The sequence below is a fragment of the Xyrauchen texanus genome, chromosome 31 (assembly GCF_025860055.1).
Source record: "Xyrauchen texanus isolate HMW12.3.18 chromosome 31, RBS_HiC_50CHRs, whole genome shotgun sequence".
Lineage (NCBI taxonomy): Eukaryota > Metazoa > Chordata > Actinopteri > Cypriniformes > Catostomidae > Xyrauchen > Xyrauchen texanus.
In genome coordinates, this window is record NC_068306.1 from 4,757,864 (window position 1) to 4,781,532 (window position 23,669).

The window sequence follows — 23,669 nt, forward strand, 5'->3', positions numbered from 1 at the left end:
TATTTTTCACCAGATGGCGCCATTTTCCTCATGTTTATCCTATGGAGCAAATACAAACTTTTCCCCTATTCTCTGATTACTGTATTATAGAGTGTTTGTGTGTGTGTGTGTGTGTGTGTGTGTGTGACTGTGTGTGTGTGTGTGTGAGTGTGTGTGTGTGAGTGTGTATGTGTATGTGTGTGTGAGTGTGTGTGTGTATGTGTGTGTGTGTGTGTGAGTGTGTGTATGTGTGTGAGTGTGTATGTGTATGTGTGTGTGTGTGTGTATGTGTGTGTGTGAGTGTGTGTATGTGTGTGTGTGTGTGTAAAAACTACAGTGGTATTATGTAAACAAACTGGCATTGAAAGGGTTAAAATCTTGAAAATGAATGAATATTTGGTAGTTATGATCAGGACTTGAGGAAGAAGCATTTTGTCCCACAGGAAAGTTAATAGCGAGTAACATTTGCTGCCTAATGGGTGAAACAGACATAAACAATCTCTCTGACAATCTCTTCATCTGTTCAGGATGCTCGTACATACCCGTTTGTGAACACTCAGTTGGACAGCGTCGGGCGTCTGCAGGAGCTTCTTCAGGGGCGTTTGGGTTCGGTGGGTCGAGCTGTTGGTGAACTGGTGGGTCTGATGGTTCTGAAACTGTCACATGATCACATACTTCCACTGGACGTCACCTGCTACAGCAGCACAGCACTGCAGCTCAGCTCTAAACTCAGCCTGGACGCTGGTCATCTACAGGTACAACACACACACAGGTCAGAAGCCTCAAGTCAGTGTGATTTCAGCTTTACCTAATGAAGAACTACACTACCCATAATCCTCAAGGGTGATCCACCAATCAGAGAAGTCTCTGTTATTATGGACATAACAATTTATTTAGTCTATTTATTGGAATGAAATCTTTGTTTTACTAGCAATATGTCTCATCTGTGATCAGATCTGAAAAGACATGGCCAGACGTTCAGTCCACCAGTAACATTATAGCGAGAGCAGTAGAAACGCCCACTAGCGACCGCAAGCAATGAAGTCACTGCATGTGTGTACGGGGCTTAATGTTAGCTCCCCAATCGGGCTAATCAGCCGAGGAGAGGGATAAGTGCAGCGGGATGTGGCAGATCAGGAGAGAGAGAGCCACACGCTGCTGCCATGTGTGTTTCTGTCTTTTAGTTTACATTTTAAACTATTTGTTCAGCCGATTCCCGCCTCCTCTTTTGCCATTTTTAACCATGTTAAATTGGTGCCGAAACCCGGAAGGGAGGAGTCGTAGAGTCCTCGCCACTGCTGTCCGCCCAAAGGAGCAGCCGTCCGCTGGAGGACGTGGAGGAATGGCCACCATCCGTGGGGTTTTATAACCATAAACTAACCTTCCCTGAACGTTGCAGGGAGGTTTTTATAACAACCTAAAGACAGCCTATACAGAACGTTCTCTAATGGTTATTTTTAGGTTTATTTTATATCCATAAACTAACCTTCCCAGAACGTTGCAGGGAGGTTTTTATATAAAATAAATGATGATGACCCGGTCAAACGTTTCCAGTTCAGTTTTAATGTGACCTTCATATGTGAAAAAGAACAAAGCGGAAATCTGTTTGTTTATTGCATTATTTGCAATGATGCATGTCCATGTGTGTGTGTGTGTGTGTGTGTGTGTGTCAGTCGAGGGGTTTGTCTCTGCAGTGGGTTTTTAGTGCGAGAGGAGATTACAGCAGAGCCGCTAAAAAACTGCAGGAGACCATAAAGAACAGCGACGTTCAGGACGAAAGACTCGCCAGATTGTATAACACGCGCATCATGAGGGTAAACGCACACACAAAGATTTTCCCCTCCAAAGTTCACCCAAGCAATGTCAATTCTATCATCATTTACTCACCCTCATGTAGTTCCAAACATGACACTGCACCTTAATGTGTTTGTATCTACAGGTGGAATACTACTTCCTGTCGCAGTACGTGTCAGTGGTCGAGACGCCGTTCCGTCACGTGCTACACGGGCGCGGCGATCACACTCTGAGCGCGCTCGCTGAGCATCTCTCTCTCCTGCGCTCTGACCCGCACCTGTTCAACGAGGCCCGTTTCCGACGGCAACTGGCTCTCTTCACCTGGACGCTACAGGGCGCCGCTAACGCTCTCAGCGGCGATGTGTGGAACATCGACAACCCTCTGTAGAGCTCCACGACTGCAGACTTCTTTAGCCACACCGTGAATAACTCTACAACATCAAAATACAACACGTCAACATTAGTCGAGTGTGCGCTTTCAACGTGTCCAACTTACTTACCACTGGAAACTTGTCGCGTTGCGCCTGGGTTGGTTGCAGTGTTACGACGAATATGTTTCCCTCTGTGTGTTTGTTCTATTATTATTATTATTATTTTCTGTTCTGGTGATCTATGTGGACATATTAATTTAATGGTTAATTAACAATTATAATTGAGACGTGATTCTTTTTTTATTGCTAAGTGATAATGAGACTCTCGTAATGTGTGCAGTAATTATCGGGAGCAGTGACTCTCATAATTATGACAGTCATACTGTCGTCCAATCAAAAAGCAGCATCTGCTATCAATCAGCCCATGATGTCACATGACCCCTCAGGCTGTGATGTCATAGAGCTCTAGAGCTCACCTGTTGAATTGTAAATCAGGTGCACCAGTGAAAGCCAGACCAGCATGCTGGCTTTAGCTGCATGGTCTATGGACTGGTTTTAAAGTGGGTTTGGCCAGGTTGGGAGACAAGTTTAAACCAGCTGGTTTGTTTTAGCTATGCCAGGAATCTGCTCAAAAATACATTGTGCTCTTCGGAGTTTAGATATTGTTCAGATCTGGATTATAAATGTAGACCCTGTATTTACAACATGTGCTGTTGCATTCGAATAAAACAATGTCATGTTAAATTCCAGTGTTATTTGTTTTATTCAACTTTATGAATGTGTGCATAAGAACTGTTGAGCTGCTCGTGCAGGGTATCGAAGGTTTTCGGAGGTGAGAGAAACGCTTTTACTTCACGATAAACTTTATTAATGACTTTTAAAAATGTATGATTAAACAGAGTACTATAAAAAACATTAAGGTGTGGCTTATGAGTTGTCAAAAAAGATTAAAAAATACATCATTATTACGAAAAAAGATGTCGTTTTTAGGACATGTCTCATCATTACGAGGAAAGATGTCGTTTTTAGGACATGTCTCGTCATCACGAGGAAAGATGTCGTTTTTAGGACATGTCTCATCATTACGAGAAAAGATATTGTTTTTAGGACATGTCTCGTCATTACGAGAAAAGATATCGTTTTTAGGACATGTCTCATCATTACGAGAAAAGATATCGTTTTTAGGACATGTCTCGTCATTACGAGAAAAGATGTCGTTTCTAGGACATGTCTCGTCATTACGAGGAAAGATGTCGTTTTTAGGACATGTCTCGTCATCACGAGGAAAGATGTCGTTTCTAGGACATGTCTCGTCATTACGAGAAAAGATGACGTTTTTAGGACATGTCTCGTCATTACGAGAAAAGATGACGTTTTTAGGACATGTCTCGTCATCACGAGGAAAGATGTCGTTTTTAGGACATGTCTCGTCATTTCGAGGAAAGATGTCGTTTTTAGGACATGTCTCGTCATCACGAGGAAAGATGTCGTTTTTAGGACATGTCTCGTCATCACGAGGAAAGATGTCGTTTTTAGGACATGTCTCGTCATCACGAGGAAAGATGACGTTTTTAGGACATGTCTCGTCATTTCGAGGAAAGATGACATTTTTAGGACATGTCTCGTCATTACGAGGAAAGATGTCGTTTTTAGGACATGTCTCGTCATTACGAGGAAAGATGTCGTTTTTAGGACATGTCTCGTCATTACGAGGAAAGATGTAGTTTTTAGGACATGTCTCGTCATTTCGAGGAAAGATGACGTTTTTAGGACATGTCTCGTCATTTCGAGGAAAGATGACATTTTTAGGACATGTCTCGTCATTACGAGGAAAGATGTCGTTTTTAGGACATGTCTCGTCATTACGAGGAAAGATGTAGTTTTTAGGACATGTCTCGTCATTTCGAGGAAAGATGACGTTTTTAGGACATGTCTCGTCATTTCGAGGAAAGATGACATTTTTAGGACATGTCTCGTCATTACGAGGAAAGATGTCGTTTTTAGGACATGTCTCGTCATTACGAGAAAAGATGTCGTTTTTAGGACATGTCTCGTCATTACGAGAAAAGATGGCGTTTTTAGGGCGTCTCGTCATTACTGAGGAAAGATGTCGTTTTTAGGACATGTCTCGTCATTACGAGGAAAGATGTCGTTTTTAGGACATGTCTCGTCATTCACGAGGAAAGATGTCGTTTTTAGGACATGTCTCGTCATTCACGAGAAAAGATGTCTTTTATGACATGTCTCGTCATTCACGAGAAAAGATGTCGTTTTTAGGACATGTCTCGTCATTACGAGAAAAGATGTCGTTTTTAGGACATGTCTCGTCATCACGAGGAAAGATGTCGTTTTTAGGACATGTCTCGTCATCTCGAGGAAAGATGGCGTTTTTAGGACATGTCTCGTCATCTCGAGGAAAGATGGCGTTTTAGGACATGTCTCGTCATCACGAGGAAAGATGTCGTTTTTAGGACATGTCTCGTCATCACGAGGAAAGATGTCGCTTTTAGGACATGTCTCGTCATCACGAGGAAAGATGTCGTTTTTAGGACATGTCTCGTCATCACGAGGAAAGATGTCGTTTTTAGGACATGTCTCGTCATCACGAGGAAAGATGTCGTTTTTAGGACATGTCTCGTCATCACGAGGAAAGATGTCGTTTTTAGGACATGTCTCGTCATCACGAGGAAAGATGTCGTTTTTAGGACATGTCTCGTCATCACGAGGAAAGATGTCGTTTTTAGGACATGTCTCGTCATCACGAGGAAAGATGTCGTTTTTAGGACATGTCTCGTCATCACGAGGAAAGATGACGTTTTTAGGACATGTCTCGTCATCACGAGGAAAGATGACGTTTTTAGGACATGTCTCGTCATCACGAGGAAAGATGTCGTTTTTAGGACATGTCTCGTCATCCGCGAGGAAAGATGTCGTTTTTAGGACATGTCTCGTCATCACGAGGAAAGATGTCGTTTTTAGGACATGTCTCGTCATCACGAGGAAAGATGTCGTTTTTAGGACATGTCTCGTCATCACGAGGAAAGATGACGTTTTTAGGACATGTCTCGTCATTACGAGAAAAGATGACGTTTTTAGGACATGTCTCGTCATTACGAGGAAAGATGTCGTTTTTAGGACATGTCTCGTCATTACGAGAAAAGATGTCGTTTTTAGGACATGTCTCGTCATTACGAGAAAAGATGACGTTTTTAGGACGTCTCGTCATTACGAGGAAAGATGTCGTTTTTAGGACATGTCTCGTCATTACGAGGAAAGATGTCGTTTTTAGGACATGTCTCGTCATTACGAGGAAAGATGTCGTTTTTAGGACATGTCTCGTCATTACGAGAAAAGATGTCTTTTTATGACATGTCTCGTCATTACGAGAAAAGATGTCGTTTTTAGGACATGTCTCGTCATTACGAGAAAAGATGTCGTTTTTAGGACATGTCTCGTCATCACGAGGAAAGATGTCGTTTTTAGGACATGTCTCGTCATCTCGAGGAAAGATGACGTTTTTAGGACATGTCTCGTCATCTCGAGGAAAGATGACGTTTTTAGGACATGTCTCGTCATCACGAGGAAAGATGTCGTTTTTAGGACATGTCTCGTCATCACGAGGAAAGATGACGTTTTTAGGACGTCTCGTCATCACGAGGAAAGATGTCGTTTTTAGGACATGTCTCGTCATTACGAGGAAAGATGTCGTTTTTAGGACATGTCTCGTCATTACGAGAAAAGATGTCGTTTTTAGGACATGTCTCGTCATTACGAGGAAAGATGTCGTTTTTAGGACATGTCTCGTCATTACGAGAAAAGATGTCGTTTTAGGACATGTCTCGTCATTACGAGGAAAGATGTCGTTTTTAGGACATGTCTCGTCATTACGAGAAAAGATGACGTTTTTAGGACATGTCTCGTCATCACGAGGAAAGATGTCGTTTTTAGGACATGTCTCGTCATTTCGAGGAAAGATGACGTTTTTAGGACATGTCTCGTCATCTCGAGGAAAGATGACGTTTTTAGGACATGTCTCGTCATTACGAGGAAAGATGTCGTTTTTAGGACATGTCTCGTCATTACGAGAAAAGATGACGTTTTTAGGACATGTCTCGTCATTACGAGGAAAGATGTCGTTTTTAGGACATGTCTCGTCATTACGAGAAAAGATGACGTTTTTAGGACATGTCTCGTCATTACGAGGAAAGATGTCGTTTTTAGGACATGTCTCGTCATTACGAGAAAAGATGACGTTTTTAGGACGTCTCGTCATTACGAGGAAAGATGTTGTTTTTAGGACGTCTCGTCATTACGAGGAAAGATGTCGTTTTTAGGACATGTCTCGTCATTACGAGAAAAGATGTCGTTTTTAGGACATGTCTCGTCATTACGAGAAAAGATGTCGTTTTTAGGACATGTCTCGTCATTACGAGAAAAGATGTCGTTTTTAGGACATGTCTCGTCATTACGAGGAAAGATGTCGTTTTTAGGACATGTCTCGTCATCACGAGGAAAGATGTCGTTTTTAGGACATGTCTCGTCATCTCGAGGAAAGATGACGTTTTTAGGACATGTCTCGTCATCACGAGGAAAGATGTCGTTTTTAGGACATGTCTCGTCATCACGAGGAAAGATGACGTTTTTAGGACGTCTCGTCATCACGAGGAAAGATGTCGTTTTTAGGACATGTCTCGTCATCACGAGGAAAGATGTCGTTTTTAGGACATGTCTCGTCATTACGAGAAAAGATGACATTTTTGGGACATGTCTCGTCATCACGAGAAAAGATGTCTTTTTAGGACATGTCTCGTCATCACGAGAAAAGATGTCTTTTTAGGACATGTCTCGTCATCACGAGGAAAGATGTCGTTTTTAGGACATGTCTCGTCATTACGAGGAAAGATGACGTTTTTAGGACACGTCTCGTCATCACGAGGAAAGATGTCGATTTTAGGACATGTCTCGTCATTACGAGGAAAGATGTCGTTTTTAGGACACGTCTCGTCATTACGAGAAAAGATGTCGTTTTTAGGACATGTCTCGTCATTACGAGGAAAGATGTCGTTTTTAGGACACGTCTCGTCATTACGAGGAAGGATGTCGTTTTTAGGACATGTCTCGTCATTACGAGGAAAGATGTCGTTTTTAGGACATGTCTCGTCATTACGAGGAAAGATGTCGTTTTTAGGACATGTCTCGTCATTACGAGAAAAGATGTCGTTTTTAGGACATGTCTCGTCATTACGAGAAAAGATGTCGTTTTTAGGACATGTCTCGTCATTACGAGAAAAGATGTCGTTTTTAGGACATGTCTCGTCATTACGAGGAAAGATGTCGTTTTTAGGACATGTCTCGTCATTACGAGGAAAGATGTCGTTTTTAGGACGTCTCGTCATCACGAGGAAAGATGTCGTTTTTAGGACATGTCTCGTCATTACGAGAAAAGATGTCGTTTTTAGGACATGTCTCGTCATTACGAGGAAAGATTTTTCTAGATTTACTGAACAACTATTGAGTGAAAACTAATGTAAATGAAAACGAAACAACAAAACAAAGCTATAAGAACATTTATAGTAACATGTAAACGTTTATTTAAACACTTGGCATTTAGTTGTGTAACACTTCCAAGTAAATAATGCTCTTTTTGTTAACATTTAAATACAAGCAGATATCAACTCTAATATATTCCCACATTATTGTAGTTTAACATCTTTTGCATTAACCCCTTTCACACATACAGACTTTTCCAGGAAATGTTCCTGCAAATTTCAGGTTAGAGGTCATGTGTGAACAATACTGGTAAATGTTGCTCTGGCAATTTCCCTGAATGAGAAGTTGTATCATTACCTAAACATTTCTGTAAGTAATGTGTGAACAGCACATGTGATATTCCTGTAATTTACCTGGATGCAAGTGTGTACGAGGCTAACGTCTGATGCAGCATTAATAATGATAAGCCCTCAGGTTCATTTATATCTGCTTCATGAGGTGGTCTTAAAAAAGAAAGTCATATGGAACGACATGAGGATGAGTAAGTGTTACATCTGCTAATGTCATTGACTGACGTCTGTCCGTTGTGTTCAGATCCTCTGTTTGTCACTGAATACTGTCGGCGGTTCTTCAGTCGGTTCTTCCTCTCCTTCAGTTTGCTCCTCTTCTTCATCACCTCCTTCATTCTCACTCCCCCCATCCTCTTCCTCATTGTTTTCACCTTCTTTCTCTTCTCCACCATCATCTTGTTCCTCTTCCTCCTTTTCTCCATCTTCCTTTTGTTCTCCTCCCTCACTCTCTTCATCTTCCTCATCCTCTTCCTCCTCTTTCTTGCTCTCATTTTCGTCACCTCCTTCAACTTCTCCCTCTTCCTCCTCTTCTTTTACATGTTCCTCCTCTCCATCTCCTTCCTCCTCCTCCTCTTCATTTCCTCCTTCCTCCTCTTCATCGCCCTCTTCTTCCTCCTCTTCATCGCTGTTTCCCTCTGAGTCACTCTGAAAAACCACACAAATGAAAATCCATTAATAACTCAAAAAAGTGTCTGTGCTCTTGTTTTGTTGTACATGTCAAACAGTAGCAGGGTTTCCATCCACATATTTGTGTGTGTGTGTGTCTGTGTGTGTGTGTGTGTGAGTGTGTGCGTGTCTGTGGGCCCATGTCCTTGACACCACGACCTACCGTGGAGCTGATCTGCCCACTGAACATTGACTTGTCATCTGTAAGATTCACCTGCCATTCTTCCACTCCGGTGGTTGGTGAACACCCAGGTCCCCATTCAAACCCTTAGTGGCATGGTCTCAGCTAGCTGATGAAAGTTGCAAGTGAGAATTTCATCATCGCCTGAGACTGGGTTTGGCATCGTCCCCCAATCCTACAGATGTTGAGGGAAAATGGGCGAGGTTTAGGGCTGTGGCTCATACAGCTGCAATGGCTGCTTTGGGTACATGTTCCAGACCTCCTCAGAGACCCTGGCTGACAGAGGAGGTGTTCAAGCTGGCTGAGAAAAAGCGACAGGCCCACTCTCATTGGCTACAGCATCCCACGGAGGTTCGGAGAGCCGTGAGGAGCTGCAAGGATAGGTGGTGGTCACGGGTTGCTGGGGAGATGGAGTCTGCCTCAGTGGCCTGTGATCACAAATCACTCTTTAATTATATAAAAAAGTAACCTGCAGCACCACACCTATTACCAACATATTACCATCCAATCTCCGACCCCCAGGAACAGGTTTGCAGATTTTCTGAGCATTTCTGTGAGTTCCTGGGGAGGGGAAGTCACTCAGCCAGGAAAACATTGTGGGACAAAGTGGGAATGACCCTGCTGGGGCTGCAGTGCCTCAAATATTGGAGGAAGAAGTCGCGCCCTGTGGGTGGCTGGCTGAGGAGCCATCTTTGGAGGAAGTACTGAAAGCGATCCGGAGCCTGAGACCAGGAAAGGCACCGGGCAGAGATGATCTCCCCAGTGAAATGCTGAGGGAGGGTGGTGTTTGTGCACAGACTGCCCTACATGACATCATAACAACAGTCTGGACCACTGGACGGGTTCCGCAGGATTGGAAGGATGCCCTGGTGGTCTCGCTATTGAAGAACTACAGGGGCATCTCACTCCTCGGTGTGCCGGGAAAGGTCCTGGCATGGATTATTCAATATCGCTTTCCTAGGCACGCTGAGGAGAGGCTTGCGGAGTCCCAATGCGGTTTCAGGAAGGGGCGGTACTGCACAGATGCCATATTCTCTGTCCGTCTGCTACAGCAGAGGTGTAGGGAATTCCAGCAAGACCTACATCTCTGCTTTATTGACCTGGTCAAGGCCTATGATACCATCAGTAGGCCTGGGCTCTGGATTGTTCTTCGTGCTTTCGGAGTCCCAGACCCGCTGCAAGCGATCATTAAGGACCTTCATGATGGCGAGCGGGCCCGGGTAAAACTACGTGGTCGGGAGTTGGAGCCATTCCCTGTTCACCTTGGAGTGCGACAGGGATGTCCTCTGGCTCCCACATTATTTAATATCTATTTTGACCATGTGGTTCATGAAGCTTTCGATGGCTGTACCGGAGGAATTTCCATCTGGTACAGATATAATGGGAGGTTGATCGATGCCCGGGTGCGGTCAAGGGATGGCTCCCTATTGGTCAACCACATTATGTATGCTGATGATCTGGTGATTGCCACTAAGATATGGGGCCTTACCATCAGCCCAACCAAAACTAACTAAACTTTGTGCCATTGTGTGTGTATCTGTGTGAGTGTGTGTCTTTGTGTGTGTGTGTGTGTGTGTGTGTGTGCGTGTGTCTGTGTGCATGTGTGTGTGTGTGTGTGTCTGTGTGCATGTGTGTCTGTGTGTGTGTGTGAGTGTGTGTGTGCGTGTGTCTGTGTGCATGTGTGTGTGTGTGTGTCTGTGTGCGTGTGTCTGTGTGCATGTGTGTGTGTGTGTCTGTGTGTGTGTGTGTGTGTGTGTGTGTGTGTGTACATGTTTCATACCCCAATGTTTTCTGAGCTTTCTGATCGTACAAATCTCTTGTGCTGCATCTACATATTTGTATAAATAAGAAAACAATGGATTAGTTCTGAAAAAATATTCAAAATTCAAAATGTATTAAGTAAAATGTAATTTAGTACATATAAACAAAATCCTTATAACAATACAGTTCTATTTGATAAACATACTAACTTTATTACTGCATCATTATTAACAGTAAGATACAGAAGGTTGTGTGGGATTGTCTGGGGAATAATGGCATAATGCAACACTGTTACAGTAAATCTGGCTCATGTTTCTTTATGCTAAATATAATCTAATATTTCATTTGATTTTGTGATATTATAACTGCTGTTAAATGTAATACTGTTACACTTACGGGAAGTGTGTGACCCAACGCCAAAACACACAATAACAGCAACATGATTTTCATTTTATATTCACTGCAAGAAAAATCACATGTATTAATAATTCTCTTTTAATTCTGTTGCAGTAATCAGGATATGAATCACAGAAAACACTTACCGTGAACGTCTAATAACAGCAGAAACACAGAGCGCTGCAGAAGAGTGTGAGCTGAACTTCAGTCTGTCACAGTATTTAAACATCCGTTCCAACATGCTGAACCAATCAGACGTGTGTGTGTGAGCGGGGGCCGTCAGACGAGACGCTGCGTGATTTAATTAAAATAACAGAGTCACTATAAACATCTATTTGTGTAGCGGTGACCGGCACACTTAAAACACAACTTATATGAGTGTGTGTGAGTGTGTGTGTGTGTGTGTGAGTATATGTGTGTATGTGTGTGTGTGTGTATGTGAGCGTGTATTTATCACTTTGTGGGGACCAAATGTCCCCATAAGGATAGTAAAACCCGAAATGTTTGACCTTGTGGGGACATTTTGTCGGTCCCCATGAGGAAAACAGCTTATAAATCATACTAAATGATGTTTTTTGAAAATGTAAAAATGCAGAAAGTTTTCTGTGAGGGTTAGGTTTAGGGGTAGGGTTAGGTTTAGGGGATAGAATATAAAGTTTGTACAGTATAAAAACCATTATGTCTATGGAAAGTCCCCATAAAACATGGAAACACAACAAGAGTGTGTGTATGTGTGTATATGTGTGTGTGCATGAGTATGTGTGTGTGTGCATGTGTGTTTGTATGTGTGTGTGTGTGTGAGTATATGTGTGTATGTGTGTGTGTGTGTGTGTGTGTGTGTGTTTGTGTGTGTGTATGTGTGTATATGTGTGTGTGCATGAGTGTGTGTGTGTTTGTATGTGTGTGTATGTGTGTGTGTGTGTGTGTATGAGTATGTGTGTGTATGTGTGTATATGTGTGTGCATGAGTATGTGTGTGTGCATGTGTGTATGAGTATGTGTGTGTATCTGTGTGTGTGTATGTGTGTGTGTGTGTGTATGTGTGTGTGTGTAAATGTGTATGTGTGTGTATATGTTTGTGTGTATGTGTACATGTGTGTGTGTGTATGAGTATGTGTGTGTGTGTGTATGTGTGTGTGTGTAAATGTGTATGTGTGTGTGTATATGTGTGTGTGTATGTGTTTGTATGTATGTGTATATGTGTGTGTGTGTATGAGTATGTGTGTGTATGTGTGTGTGTGTGTGTATGTGTGTGTGTATGTGTGTGTGTGTCCGACCTCTAAAAGAAGGAAGCTTTTTTAAGGATGCAAATATAAATTTGATTATAAAAATGTTTAATATAGATATTTTAATTTCCCCTGTAAGACAATCGGAGTGTTTTGAAGCAGATGAGGACTGTTGTGGGCAGATTTATTGGAGAGGAAATGTTTGTGGAGCACAGATCACTCTCATACTTCCAGACTTCATAGATATTATAATGATGACGTAATGTGCGTGCATGACATCACTGTACAGAGACAACATGCAGAAATATTCAAACAGGAAACTGTAACAATGAGCTGTGAGGACAAATGAACTTGTACTTTAGTCTAACAAAACAAATTCTTCAAAACACCTTCATTTGCATCTGAAAAGCTGATTTGGATAATGAAAAACATTTTTATATTTTTAACTTTTTAAAGAGATTTGTACAGACTTGTAAAATATGTGCTCACACGTCACGTCTACATCGTGCACAAGAAACAAATCAACTGTTTCATCTCTGATTTGTGAATATAAACTTCATCTACTGCCGACAGTGTGATGATATTTATTAAAGGAATGGATCACCCAAAGATGAAAATCTAACCATCATTTTCTCAAACTCAAGCTGTTCCCAATATGAATGACTTAAACTGAGGGACACAAAAATACATTTCTGAAGAATATCTCAGCCATGAGAATGTGTGCCATTAACCTAAAACTGTCAATTAAAGCATCATAAAAGGGGTCTAAATGACTCTTTCTATTCTATATTATATTAGAACGATCTCTAATAGTTATTTTTAGGATTTATTTTGATAACAATAAACTAACCTTACTAGAACGTTGCAGGATGTAAACATGCACATCAAATGGACATCTGGGTGATTTAATGTGTGCTATCAGGGAGTAATATTGAAACTGATTCTGTTATGCCACATTTGTGTTTACAAGCTTCTGTGTTTTCTCAGCTCTTGGTTCTTCAGTTGAACATGGTTCTTCTATTGACTCATCCTGGAGTGCTGTTAGGCGAGTTGTCCGAGAAGATAAAGGTGTGTATTTCTTCCTTCCATCTGACATGCTGGGTTTCTTTCTTTCTTTTTTTTTCTCCATACAGTCAATTAACTTACAGGTTAAAGATTAAGTTATTTAAAAGTAACTTCTCATTGTGATTTTTAAATTAAGCTCCTGATGCATCTGCCAATGGTACCTGGACCCAGGGCAATGCCACCTTGGTCCATGATGCTCCTAAGGGCAACGCAATCCACAGAGGAACTGTCGATGTTCAGCGGAGAGCGGTCACTCTGTGCTCTCCTAAAGTCAACAACCATCGCTTTTGTTTTGTCGACATTCAGGGACTGGTTGTTGGCTCTACACCAGTCCGTTAGCCGCTGCACCTCCTCTCTGTATGCTGACTTATCATTCTTGCTAATGAGCCCCACCACGGTCGTGTCATCGGCAAACTTGAGGATGTGGTTAGAGCTGTATCAACTCCTGCAGATCATCATGCAGCTTGGTTGGTCAGTTCTGGATGTGAGTTTTTTTTAATTTGTATTATTACCTATGTCTTGCTGCTGTTTTTGGTATTGTTTGTATTGTTGTACACTGGAAGCTCCTGTCACCAAGACAAATTCCTTGTATGTGTAAGCATACTTGGCAATAAAGCTGATTCTGATTCTGAGTTCTGGACCCTGACAGCTGAAATTGAAAAGCAAATACAGGCAACAGTGATGAGATGCTTTCACTTTCTCCTCGCCATCTCTTACATGGACCACATCACAAACGAAGAAGTGAGGAAAAGGCGAAAGTTGAAGTCATACGTTCCAATGGTCTTGCGAAGACAATCCTGCAGGGGACTGTGCCATTAGGAACAAGAGGCCAAAGGAAGAGATGGGAGGGCAACATCCATGAATGGACGGGTTTGAAACAATGCGACACAATGAGAAAGGCCGAGGACAGAGAGGCGTGGAGAGTGATAATAGCTGCAAGATCATGTGGTGCCCCAACGGTCTAAAGACTAAGGGACTGATGGCGATGACAGAATCATCTATTTAGCCAAGTGTACACCTAATTTAACCTTCATCTTACAATTAGACTGCTTTAGTCAGGTCTGCTGGAACCAGAAACATCTATCATGATCTATAACTGTATTAAATCTACACTAATTCTCCATTTTCTCCATTAATCAACATCTTATGGAGATTTGTGTTCCTTCAGTCGCCTTCAGCTGCTCACTGGGGTTATTAATACAATTATTATTTCATTACTTATACACAATTCACAATCATATTTAATCAAACTACACAATGATCACTCTGAGACATTATAGATATGACAGTTTCATTAATAATAAATGTTTATGCATGATTTCCTGTAAAGCTGCAGGAAATGTGCAGTAAGCAAAACAATTTATGAGCATTGAGAACATAGACAGAGAATACACACATGCTCCACAGGAAACAAATCAACATAAATAAAGTCATATACATGAGCTGTTAACTGTGGGTCATCATCATATTTCTATCAGTTCAGGTTAGAGAAATGGGATAACAATAAGTGACACTTCAATTAAGGCTCTCATTAATTAGTGGTGATCTGGATGAGTTAACGAGGCATCCAGGTGATGCAAATATTTCTCTGTTGGGCTATAAAAGTCCTGGTTTGACTGAAACTTCAGTATAGCTGGATTGGTTTTCATAGTAGTTCATCTTGTGGTCAAACATGAGTGCTGTTAAAATTGCCATTGTTCTGGCTCTTTGTCATCAGTTGCTGTGGAATGGTGAGTTTATTTTTGTGTCTGAAGCAGTACCAGATCTCATTGTGTTCTACTAAACATGTGAAGAGCTGTTCTGCATTTAAATCACAAATGTGTACAAGACATCGGAGTCTTTTGACTTCCAAGAGGAAGTGTGTTGCAGATGAGCAAACCATGTAAACCCAAACCTCTCCAGATGTAAACATGCACATCAAATGGACATCTGGGTGATTTAATGTGTGCTATCAGGGAGTAATATTGAAACTGATTCTGTTATGCCACATTTGTGTTTACAAGCTTCTGTGTTTTCAGCTCTTGGTTCTTCAGTTGAACATGGTTCTTCTATTGACTCATCCTGGAGTGCTGTTAGGCGAGTTGTCAGAGAAGATAAAGGTGTGTATTTGTTCCTTCCATCTGATGTGCTGGGTTTCATTTTCCCCTGCAGTCATTTAAAACTCAGGCTAAAGATTACACTGCATTTTGTATTTTAATAAGTCCTGGTTTGAAGACATCTCATTGTGATTTTTAAATTAAGGTCCTGATTCATCTGCCAATGGTACCTGGACCCAGGGCAATGCCACCTTGGTCCATGATGCTCCTGATGGCAATGCTACCCTGACCCAGTATGCTTCTGAAAACAATGCCACCTTGGTTGATGCTCCTGAAGACAGAGCTCCGGGTGTATGTTGACTTAACCCAGACCAATTCTACAGCATCTGTCAGTGGTGGTTTGAGGCAGGACTTTCCTTGTAGGATCTGATTCTATTGAGCAGCTCTTCAGCCATGAGTGTTCAGTATAACTCTTTGGACAGGATGCTTAAGAGCCCTCTTCTGCTGCACCTTTACCCAGTGACCTCCGTATTCTGTGGCAGATTGTTGATGGTCTTAATAAACAATGGTTTCTCTAAAAGCTTGTTTTCCTTTAGCTTCTGCTAAGTAACCTAAACCTGTTGGTGGTGGGTGCTCAACTTTGACAACCCCCTTGTTTTGCAGCTCTTAACAATTATCCAACCCTGTTGTACTGCTTGCACAACTAGTGATCATTCAAAACTCAATTGAACCCCATTATTGATTGCTTTCAAGTGCAATCTGCCTTAAACTTTATGCATACAGATGCTTCTTTGTCCATGATTTACACATGCAAATGCCTCCAGTTCTAACAGGTGCTTTAATTCTAGAAGGGAAGCCTTCGTGTATCCGACTGGTAGCTTTACACCCTTACTATTAACCCTCCTTGGTCTTCTGGGTCATTTATAACTTCTTTACCAAGTTATCAGCCTGAAACATCATGACGTCATCTGCCATGGGGGTATTCTGTACCTTAATGTTTTTGTATTCACACAGCTATGAAAGTAGGTTATGCTTAAGGGTCAAATGGACCGTTCATCAATTTCAAGAGTTTATAATGCAGACTCCGTCTGCACTGTTTCTACTTTTGGTTTTGTTCGTGTAGGTGCCTGACTGTTTCAGTGCCCCAGAACAGAGTTTGAGACGGCCTTAAAAATGGCCCTGACCACTGAACTAGGGAGAAGATTGAGATGCACCCTATCTGAAAATCAGGGGATGCCCCAATGTGGTTTGTCTCCGCCCATAGACATTCAGTCTTTTGGGAAGCCCGCCCTTGCCCCATGTTTTGTAGAATATCTCCGTCTCTGAATCGACTAGAAATGTGATCTTGGTGTCAGTTGAAATCAAACAACCTCAGGTTTTTGATTAATAGCATGTTATCAATATTCAGGAATGCAACCATGATTAGTTCATAATAGTTGCAAAACTGTTTAGTAGTGAAGTGTATATACTGATTAATGGTCTTTGTATACAGTAAAATCTGACTTGATGAACCTTCACTTGCGTTTGCCTGACAGTAAGTAAATCATGTGACTGGTTATTGAAGATGGGCATGAGCGTACTTTACAAACTCATGCTAAGGTATGCAGGTCAGTATGCCAGTGTTGATCCTGCACCTGGATTTGTGTACTCTGGATGTGCATGTCACCTGGTTTAGTGATCAGTGTTTTAGGTAGAAGAAAACAAAACATGCCCGACAACTACAAAGGAGAGTTTCCAACAAGTTTTGCAATTCTTGATAAAGATGGATAAACCCAGCTCACTGTTAGTACAATGTCAGACTTATTCTATGTCTACTAACACATTAATAGTCAGTGATCCTTGTGGCTCCATTATGTTTGCATCTACACTTTACACAGGATAAATTTCTGAACAAGGGATATTTAGACAAAATCAAAGATTTTAAGGTCTGCTTCAGTTTGGCTACCTTAAGAGAGGTGTTGGGCTCATGGTGGATAAGGGGTTTCTCATTGAGGAAGAGGTGACGAGCTTGGCCTTAAACTAAACATTCCTCCATTTGCAAAGTCAAATCTTCAAATGCCAGTCCCAGATGATGAGATAACACCAGGTGCATGTAGAAAGAGCAATAGCCAAAGTCAAAACATTTAAGATCGAATCTGGTAGGTTCCCTAATTCCATGTTAGGAAATATAAAGCAGATATGGTTTGTGGTGTGTATGTTGTCTAATTTCCAGCGACACATTAAGACAGGCTGCTGTAGAAACCACAAAGGGACAGCAAAGTTCTGCAGTTAACACATGTGGCCATGATTTCTCTCTGTCACAAGTTATTATGAATTTGCATTTTGCATCCCATTTTTAACCTTTCAAATGATTGTTATATTGTGAGGGTTTTCTTTTGTAATAAGCTGTGGCTGCCTGCAAATGATAATAAATGATTTTTTGCGATGTAAAAGAATGAGACAAAGATAAATCATGTCAGAATTTTTCCACCTTTAATGTGACCTATAACGTGACCAATTCAATTGAAAAACAAACTGAAATCTCTGAGGGGGAAAAAAACCTCACAATAACCTGGTTGCATAAGTGTGCACACCCTTAAACTAATACTTTGTTGAAGCACCTTTAGATTTCATTACAGCACTCAGTCTTTTTGGGTAGGAGTCTATTAGCATGGCACATCTTGACGTGGCAATATTTGCCCACTGTTATTTGCAAAAGCGCTCCAAATCTGTCAGATTGCGAGGACATCTGTGCACAGCCCTCTTCAGATCACCCCACAGATGTTCAGTTGGATTCAGGTCTGGGCTCTGGCTGGGCCATTCCAAAACATTAATCATCTTCTGGTGAATTCATGCTTTTGTGGATTTGGATGTGTGCTTTGGGTCATTAACGTGCTGAAAGGTGAACTTCCTCTTCATCTTTCTAACGAACACCTGAAGGTTTTGTGCCAAAATTGCCAGGTATTTGGAACTGTTCATAATTCCCTGCACCCTGACTAAGGCCCCGGTTCCAGCTGAAGAAAAACAGCCCAAAGCATGATGCTGCCACACCATGCTTCACTGTGGGTATGTGTTCTTTGGGTGATGCGCTGTGTTGTTTTTGCACCAAACATACCTTTTGGAATTATGGCCAAAAAGTTCAACCATGGTTTCATCAGACCATAACACATTTTCCCACGTGCTTTTGGGAGATTTGATGTTTGTTTTTACAAACTTCAGCCGGGCTTGGATGTTTATTTTGTAAGAAAAGGCTTCCATCCCCATTCATATGAAGAATAAAGGAGATTGTTGTCATATGTAGCACACAGCCAGTACTTGCCAGAAATTCCTGCAGTTCCTTTAATGTTGCTGTAGGCCTCTTGGAAGCCTCTCTGACCAGTTTTCTTCTAATCTTTTCATACATTTTTAAGGACATCCAGTTCTTGGTAATGTCTCTGTTGTGCTATATTTTCTCCACTTGATGATGACTGTCTTCACTGTGTTCCATAGTATATCTAATGCTTTGGAAATTCTTTTGTACCCTTCTCCTGACTGATATCTTTCAACAATGAGATCCCTCTGACGCTTTGGAAGCTCTCTGCAGGCCATGGCTTTTGCTCTGAGATGCAACTAAGAAAATGTCAGGAAAGTCCTTCTTCTTTTTCTAGGATTTAATGGCGGTTTGGCAAACCAACTTAAAAGGTGCATTCCCGCCACCTACTGAAATGGAGTGTGAAGCGCATGTTGGAAAGGAAGTTTAGACTAAATCTACGCTTTCAAAAAAACAAACAAAAAAAAATAAAAAATAAATAGCAGGGATTTTTACATCCTATTATATAATCCTGTTTCCTTTAAAAATATAAATAACTCATGATAAATTCTGGATTGCTTAGTACCTTCTCCTAGGAGAACCTGAAGTGACAGCTCATTGATTTCTATATTTCTTAAAGCATGTTTTAGCTGGAACCGCTCTCTTTCATAAGCTTCGCATTCTATAAGCACATGTTCTACAGTTTCAGCTAACCCACATTTATCACGATTTCCATTCTCATGTTTACCAATTCTTTGTAAGCATTGATTTAATAAACAATGTCCAATACTCATTCTTGTTATTAAAACGTCCTCTTTCCTGTTTCCGAATCTTCTTCTCTCTGAACCTACTTTTCCTTGAATGCAGTAAAAATGTCTACCTTTTGTTCCTTCATTCCATTCCTTCTGCCAAATTTCCTGTATTTGTTTCGCTATTATCACTTTAATTTCTGTTTTACTTAATGCCACTTCAATGTCAATTTGTGAATAATGTAATGCCCGTTTAGCCAGATTGTCAGCCTCCTCATTTCCTTTCACACCCATATGCGATGGAACCCATACAAGATTTACCAGAATTCCATACTGTTTTGTTCTGTAAAGACTCTGCATTACTTCAATTATCATGTCTTGCCTTGCTGATGATGTTCCACTTTCCAAACTATTTAGAGCTGATAGAGAATCTGTACAAATCACTGCCCTTGTTGGTTGTATTTCTTCTATCCACTGAAGTGCTAGACATATTGCTATTATTTCTGCAGTCAATACCGAAATATGATCTGATGTTCTTTTGGACATTCTAATGTTAAAAAGTGGAATATATACCGCTACTGCCGTTTTCCCAAATTCTGGGTCTTTTGAACCATCACTATATATTTGCACTGCACTATAGTAAGTTTGATCTATGTATTGCTGTATACCTAGATTTTCTAATCCATTTCTATCCTTATGCTTTTCTTTAAGCAATTGGATATCAATCAAAGGCATTGGGAACAGCCAAGGAGGAATTGCTGACCTAGCCACAGTAGGGGCAACATTGAAATCACTTAATCCCATTCTCCGGGCTTCCTCACTAGCCTTCCATCCAAAACTTGATAACTTCTTATATCCACATTCCCAACAGTCCTCCAACACCATTTTAACTGGGTGACTGTCCGAATGTCCCTTTATGCTTATTAAATACCTCATCTTTAACTTGAGCCTACGAATTACTAGAGGCATTACACCCATCTCTACTTGCACTGCTGATATTGGGGATGATCTAAACGCTCCACAACAAATTTGAATAGCTTGTGACTGAATTGCCTCTAGTTTTACGAGTTGTGTTTTGGATGCAGTGCAATATACCATACTGCCATAATCTATTGCCGATCTTATTAGAGCACAATATATAATTTTTTGTGACTGGCGACATGCTCCCCAATCAACTCCTGCTAGACACCTCATGATATTTAATGCTTTTTTGCATTTGTCAACCAGTTTCTGGATATGTATACTAAAATTCAGTTTCATATCCATCCATATACCTAGAAACCTCACAACTGCTGTTTGCTTCACTTCTTGTCCATACAATTTAATATTAATAGTTAGGTTACTTTTCCTTTTTGCAAAACAAATTACCTGAGTCTTATCTACTGAAAACCGAAATCCCCATTCATTTGCCCAGTTTTCTACCATTTTAACAGCATTCTGCAAACATCTTTCCACATACTTTACATTACGCCCTCTTTTCCACAGCTCCATCATCTGCATATAAAGATCTTCCAATGCCCCTATCAACCTTTGTAAAGATGTCGATTAATCATAATATTAAACAGAATTGGACTGCTTACGCTTCCCTGAGGTGTTCCATTCTCTATTGTGTGTATCTGAGAAAAAGCATTACTTACTCTTACTTGTATAGATCTGTTAAACAGGAAATCCCTGATCCAGTTATACATTCTTCCTTTAATTTCCATTTTTTCTAACTTAATTAAAAGTCCCTCTTTCCACATCATGTCATATGCCTTTTCGACATCAAAAAATACCCCAACTAAAGCTTCTTTATTTACCTGAGCCTTTCTTATTTCAGATTCCAGACACAGTACTGAGTCCATTGTATTTCGTCCTTTCCTAAATCCACTTTGGTAAGGTGATAAGATATCATCCCTTTCAATGACATATACCAATCTACTCATAACCATACGCTCCATTACATAAATTACATGTTAAAGCTATAGGTCTATAATTATTTGGCTGTGTATTATCCTTGCCTGGTTTTGGAATAGGCACTATGACCCCATGTTTCCAGTCATTTGGTACCTTTCCTGACTCCCAAACCTTATTAAAAAGCCTCAAAATTGTCTCTAATGCTATCTCTGATCATTGTTTTACCATCTCATAACAAATATCATCTCTGCCTGGAGATGTTTGCTTAACCCCTGTAAGTGCTTTTTTCAATTCATACAAGGTGAATTCTGAATCCAACGTACTACCCGAAGGTCCTTTTTCCTCCAATAAATTAGGATATTTACTTAATATTGTAACCCGCACAAGAAGAGACAGTCACAATGTAAGTCAAAACTGCTTTTATTAAAACAATAAAAGCAGGCAACAGTACAAACGGGCAAATCGTAGGGAAGCGTAGGGTCAAAAGCCGGGGTAAACAGGATGTATATAAACAAGGGGGCAGATCTAATGAGGGAGGTGAACGATAAGCGGGGAAAACAGTTAACAACTAGGGCGAAGGACAAGACGAGAGTAGCGGGAACAAAGACAGGGGAACGAGAGAGTTGGCAAGCTAAACAGGTAATCAAACAGTGGGGAGGTCAAAACTAGACGAGACTAGCGGGGGCATAAACACGGGAATCTAAATACATACAATAACCAACCCCCGTGAAACGGAAGTGCTGGGTATTTATAGGGGAAGGTGCAGGTGTGAACAATGAAGGTGACGAGATGAGTGCAGGTGAATCTAATGTGTGGGGGATAGGAAGCGCGTGAGTGCAAGTGGTCATAATGTTCAGGCTGGTGCACGTGAGAAGCGAGCATGAGTCAGAGGGGAGAGAGTTTACTGAGCGAGAGCTCGTAATAGCAAAACCAGGCGTGGAAGCCCGAGGGAGGAAAAAGAGCGTACGAGCTCAAGGGGCGGAGCGAGGGAGCGGAAGCGAGCACGCTCATGGACTGCATGTGTATGGCCACTGAAGTGGAGATGGGGCAGAGGAGCGGGGTTCGTGACAAATATCTTGTCCCTAGATTTCCTAACATCCTCTGATAAATTTGAATTACTATGAACTTTAACAAATGTTTCTGCAAACACCTCTGCTTTCAGATATAAATTGTCTATTATTATATTCTAGTATGTTGTAATCTATTCTTATTATATTGTATTCTAGTATGTTGTAGTATGTTGTAATCTCTTTGTATCCCGCTCATCTTTCATAATCATATTCCATAACTCACTTATTTCAATGTCTTCCCCTATTCTATTACAAAATTCCCTCCAATAATTTCTTTTAGACGTCCGAATAACTCTTCTCGCTATAGCTTGTGCCCTTTTATAGCTAACTAAATCGTTAAAATTAAGTGACCTTCTTACCCTCTTGAGTTCTTTATTTCTCCTTTTTATTGCCTCACTACATTCCTCATTCCACCATGGCATAGCTTTCCTCCTGCTGCCTGCCTTCCTCTTACCTATTACTTCTTCAGCTGTACTCTGAAGAACCTTGCATATTTCCTTATTAAAAACATCAACATCTTCTATACATTTACTTATTTCCTTCATTTTGCTTTCACATATCTCCTTATACTTATCCCAATCCGCTGACTTGAACCTCCACCTAAGCATTTTTTCCCCCACTCTTTGTTCTATATCTACTCCAACTTTACTGCAAATAGGAAAATGATCACTTCCTATTGTACTTTGTTTTAGTACTTTCCATTTACATTTACTTGCTAAGCTTTCAGAGACTATTGTCAAGTCTAATGCTGAATGCCTTCCCTTATACAAATCAATTCTAGTATGACTTCCATCATTAATGCACACTAATCTTCCCCAGTCTAGCATATCTTCAATGATCTCACCATTATAATCTGTTTTTGAGCTTCCCCATATTGAACTATGAGCGTTAAAATCACCACACCACACCGTTTTTTGACTTCCATTCCCTCCTATACTTTCTAGAACATCCTTTCTTAACTTATCACATGGATTGTAATATGTATTATTCTAATACACCGTGTTCCTTCCCATATTTCCACCACCACAACTTCTATTTCCCTATCTACCTCAACTGTTTTATACCCAATTCCTTGTTTTATAAAAGTAGCTACTCCACCTCCATTCCCTTGATGTCTATCCCTCCGAATAGTAATATAGCCATGTATTATAAAGTTATATTGTGATTTAAGCCAAGTTTCCTGTATACATATAATATCTGGGCTTTTCTCTTGGTTTTCTATAAATTTCTTAAACTCCTGTCCATTTGCAATCAAACTTCTTGCATTCCATTGTAAGATATATAACACCATTAAGATCCACCACATGTTGTCTGACTATTTTCTGCTTGACTATTTAATGTTGGAATCTTAAGCCTTTCATTTATCATGTCC

General features: G+C 40.8%; 1 protein-coding gene across 2 annotated transcripts in view; it reads left to right on the forward strand.

Annotated features, from left to right (window-relative positions):
• The window catches only part of tfr2 (transferrin receptor 2), a 21,339-nt gene extending 18,467 nt beyond the window's left edge, over positions 1–2,872 (forward strand). For both annotated transcript variants that reach the window (XM_052100164.1, XM_052100163.1), the window contains 3 exons: positions 507–734; positions 1,653–1,793; positions 1,919–2,872. In XM_052100164.1, coding sequence (XP_051956124.1) covers positions 507–734; positions 1,653–1,793; positions 1,919–2,161 — 612 coding nt within the window. In that variant the 3' untranslated portion in view covers positions 2,162–2,872. The remainder of the gene's footprint in view (positions 1–506; positions 735–1,652; positions 1,794–1,918) is intronic.
• The last annotated feature ends 20,797 nt before the right edge of the window (positions 2,873–23,669 follow it).